The sequence below is a fragment of the Otolemur garnettii genome, unplaced genomic scaffold (genome assembly GCF_000181295.1).
Source record: "Otolemur garnettii isolate 467f Iridium unplaced genomic scaffold, OtoGar3 scaffold00133, whole genome shotgun sequence".
Classification (NCBI taxonomy): domain Eukaryota; kingdom Metazoa; phylum Chordata; class Mammalia; order Primates; family Galagidae; genus Otolemur; species Otolemur garnettii.
Window position 1 is genome coordinate 2,301,435 of NW_003852528.1, and position 4,574 is coordinate 2,306,008.

At 44.6% G+C, this 4,574-nt stretch overlaps 1 protein-coding gene across 11 annotated transcripts in view; it reads left to right on the forward strand.

Moving 5' to 3' along the window:
- LRRFIP1 (LRR binding FLII interacting protein 1) overlaps positions 1–4,574 on the forward strand; it is a 151,705-nt gene that overhangs the window by 107,560 nt on the left and 39,571 nt on the right. The window contains exons 9-10 of one of the 11 annotated variants that reach the window (XM_003798233.3): positions 1,211–1,255; positions 2,713–2,778. The exons of the other annotated variants lie outside the window; for them this stretch is intronic. Of the exons in view, the coding sequence (XP_003798281.1) occupies positions 1,211–1,255; positions 2,713–2,778 (111 nt within the window). The remainder of the gene's footprint in view (positions 1–1,210; positions 1,256–2,712; positions 2,779–4,574) is intronic. 11 annotated transcript variants of the gene reach the window in all.

Genomic DNA, 4,574 nt, shown 5'->3' on the forward strand with positions numbered 1-4,574 from the left:
CTCTTTCCTTCTGTGCTTCACTGTAATTGCTGATTAAACTCAGCAGATACTTCAACCTCTTCTATATGAAGTCAAAGAGCAAAGCTCAGTTAAGTATTTAAATTGGCTTGATTAGTTTGCTAAGACTTCTCTCAATCTTTAAAAAAGCAAGTCTCAAAAATAATTTAGGACCTATATACAAAAAAGGAAGGTAGGAAAAGGAGGGTTCTGTTAAATGTGTATTTTCAAAAACTCAGGCCCCCAAATTGGTCTCCTGGGTTTCTCCTCCTTTTCCAGCAATTGTTCCCCTATTTGGGGCTTCATTTGTTTTTTAAAAATATTTTTCTCTTGTAAATGTGTCCAGGAAACAATTTGGGAGGTTTTTTGTGCATAATCTGACTCCTTTCAAAAGAGGACCAACAGTGCTATTTCTCTGGCTAGCTCTCCCCCTGTTTCCTGTTTTTATAAAGCCAGTGTGCCTGGCCTTTTCAGCTATAGGCGAATGGGTCTTACTCTAATCCAAGGAAGCGCTAGTCGGAGGCCCACGTGCACGCTTTGGAGGTGGAATTGTCCTCTCCCTTGCATGCAGACTGTTGTCACTGAGTGATTCATCGCTGGGCCATGCACCTTCCCTAACTCACTGGGTGTGCCCTGTCCCTTGGACCTATTCTGTAGCTAAGTCTGTGTACACTGGTAATGTCCCCAGCTTGTCCTCTCCTGGGCACTGCCTGGCCCTTACCAGGAGGGCTATCAGGGAGACCAGCCCAGGCAGCTCTGCTGCCCCCTGTAGTGTCTTGGCCTATCGCTTGGATCTTCTGATAGAAGCAAATGCGCTATTTCTGCCTCTCTTCACAGGTGGAATTTATGTATTAAACATTCTGAAGTGCTTTATTAACCTGGTATTCTGAGTTATCATTTTCGTTGCTGCTGTTGACCTTACCATTCTGCATCATTCCCCAGCCCTTTCTTCCAGGAATACCTGAAAAGAAATGACTAGGAAACACGCGTATTCCAAAGATGCTGGCTTTTTACTATTTCAGAGTTAAAAATCACCTCGCACTTATCCACCATGTTTACTGAAAACATGGTGCCTTCATTGGCCTTTTCCCTTCTAACTGTGGTGCAGTGATGTGGCTGTCATGGTAACTGAAACCACCACGATGGCCTCATTGCCCCTGTCTGGCTGTTTTTTCAAGGCAGTTAACGCCTGCGGTTTGCTTTCGTCCTGCAGCCCTCCCACCAGTACAACGCCATGCGGCCTGCGGGGAGCCACCGGGTGCGTGTGCCCCTCGCCCCCCTCGCGCCCCACGCGCACTCACCACTCCCGCCCTGCCCCGCCCACGCGCACGTGCCCACAACCAGCTGCTACTCCCTTGCGCACGTGCCCCCTGCTTGCTGGTGCTCAGGGATCAGACTTCTCCTTGGTGGTGGCAGGGTGGGTTCGCTCCCGGTCAGTAGCAGTGACCTTTACTGGAGCTTACACGTGCATCTGGCGTCTGTCAGTCCCTTTGGCCAGATCTGAGTTTTATCTCTTGACTGCTGACAAAACTGCCTCCAGGAAGACACATGGGTGTCAGGGTGTCAGGATTGTTAGGCGGGAAGGCCACGAAGGCAGCATTTTCATTACCAGTTATCAGAAAGTTGGCTTTTTAATGTATTGGTAGCCTGGACTGATGCCCATCCATGTTACTGTGTTTTTTTTTCTTGCTTGCTTTTTAGCCTGTTTCCCCAGGCTAGAGTGCAGTGGCATCACCATGGCTCACTGCAGCCTCAAACACCTGGGCTCACGTGCCTCACGTGCTCTCCTGCCTCAGCCTCCCGAGTGGCTTTCTCAAACCCAGCTAAGTTTTCTATATTTTTGGTAGGGACGGGGTCTGGCTCTTGCTCAGGCTGGTATCGAATTCCTGAGCTCAGGATCCTCCCGCATTGGCCTCCCAGAGTGCTGGGATTACAGGCTTGAGCCACCGTGCCCAGCCCATGTTACTGTATTCCTTTGGAAGTTTCCTGTTTTGAATACAGGCATTGAAGCAATGCAGGAAGCAAACTATTACTAAATATTCAAAGTAGCCATACTGTATTGTTAGTAACTTGATAAATTTTCATCAGATTGTACATTTAGGCATTAGAGATACAAATAGCTGAGCAAACCAATATATCTGCAGAGGGCAGTGGGGAAAAGGAAACTTTCTTGAAACTGGGCAAAGTTTGACATCGCCATTAGCCATCGTGTAAGCTCCTGTTCATCCACTGTGATTAATTACGTAATATTTGCAAGTTAACCAAATATTCTGTGTTCTGCTTAACAACTTTTTAAAAGTTATAAAACATCCATCGTTATAACTATATATTAATATCATTTAATGCTTTATTTCAATATTACTTCATGTGAGATTAATTTTTAAACATCTTGCATAAGGATGCCATGACAAAATTCAGGATGTTTGAATTATCTGCTCATTTTAAATCTAGATTAACAATTAATCTAATTTAGCATGGAATGTTTTTCAAAATAATAAGAGATTAAATTGCACACTCATTGGCAGCAACTAAAACTTCTCCTTTGATTTTTGCACGTTCCTTGTGCTCCAAGGCTTTTTGGAAAAGAGCTGGAAAGGAAGATTCTGCACCTCCCTGCATGATGTATTTCAGGACAAGCTCCTAGCACTTGTCAGTTTTTGTTAGCTCATGATTTCAGTGTTTTCTGGGTACTCTGACGGTCTGTTCTGGTCATAGGTGTCTGTGTTTGATGACAGCAGCCTTGGCGGGGCACGACGGAGCAGTACCTGTGGGTCCCGAGCTGTAAGACGCGTCCCATGTCTGCCGCACACCCCGCTGCCTGCCGCATGGCCCTGGGAATGCTCGCCAGGCAGGGGCCAGGTGTGGGAGGTGACTGATGTCCAGGGAGGAAACGCCGTCTGGTCTCATGGATAGCATGAACCATGAAACCTCTAGTTGTTAGTTCAATGTTTTCACTCATAAATTCTCACTGAGGTGTAAGGGAAACTAACCTGAACTAAGTTTTATCTGTTCTGTTTCCCTGCAAGGAACTGACCACACTAACAAGCAGTGAAGTTCCCTTCAAATATTAAAAGGAGGAGAAAGGAATTTCACAGGCCACAAGTTATTTTCATCTCTGAATAATGGAGGAAGATGAACAAATTTAAAGTCTTGGAATATTACACATTTAATTTCCTTTTTAGATTATTTTTGTCTTTTTCCTCTTCAGAAGATTTGAAATGATAGGCTCAGCTATCAGAATAAAGGTGTAGCAGTATGACAAATATTTGTGGGCAAATGAATGAGAAAAGTAATAGAATAGAAAAAGGAGCGGGTCGATGGAAGTGGGGAGGTAAATTTGCCTGTCCTGAGGCCTGTGCTCCCCAGATCCACCTGTTGGAGGCTGCCCTGCAATCCTATAACAATGTTTCAAGTCCTAACCAATCCTGTATAACCTGTGTAATGGTTTACCAAGAAGTACTTGACATGCTTTCATAAATTTGCTCTTGAAATTAATTCGCTACCTAATTGTGTAAGTCCATTTTTTATGGTTTACTATGCTATTTGTCCAAACATCATGGATAGTCATAAATTTTTATGAGAGGCAAGCCAATCTCTAACCTACAATTTTCTTTAAAGTATAATTTTTATGATTAATAGTTGCCGTAGTGTTAGTTCTTGTTGACATCTAATTGAATATCAATTTTTATATTGTAGAAATTAATGCAATAGAGCCTATATTATTAAATTACTTTCCCCAATTCTTGAACATTTTTGTAGGCCCATCAGCTGTGCCTATAGCTGAGATCACCAGTATATGGATAATGTACAACTAAATGATTTTCTTTTATCAGAGAAGAGAGCGCATACTAATTCTTTAAGAGAATGTCTCCCAAACGCAAGGTGGTTTTCTGGCGGTCTAAGTAGAATTTAGGCAGGATGTTCTGTAAATACCACTGTGTTACCTTTGAGGTGGACTTCAAGGGTCACCAGCCATAGATCCCTGGCCCTCAGGGCTCTTTTGTGAGCAGTGATTTCTATGCTTTTAACTTCTCTTGGGAATTGCCCGGGAGTGATGGCTTAGCAGAACTAAGGAAATGAAAGGTCATCTCATCCTGGCAGCATAAAGGCCTAAAATAGGGCTGGTAAGCTCTGCTGTTGGCAGAAAATTAGCATCGTAAGTGGAAAGGAGCAGGGAGGTTCTTAAGCTTCTGACCTTGCCCATCTTTTTCCTGAGTCCTCATGGTTCCCCTCCAAGTGGATACTGTTTCTTACCTTTTGGGGTATGCCTCAGGAGAAAGCTTCCCCAAGTGCTCCATCAAACTTATGGGGAAGCCGTGACTCAGGCATCTCATCCTTCAGCCAGAACAGAGTCCAGAGAGGACCCAGCCCCTGGGCTTGTGGTACCAGCCCCAGTTACTGTGGCTTCAGAATCTAGGCTTACCCCAAACCTGCATGTGGACAGGCCTGGTTCTACTTTGGGGGACTTGTCTCTGCCCTTGGAAGACCAGAAATTGCCCATGGGCAACCCCTGAGGAAGGGCTAATGGCTATGTGAAGTGACCTTCTCAGCCATTTGATAGATACAGTCGGTTTGAC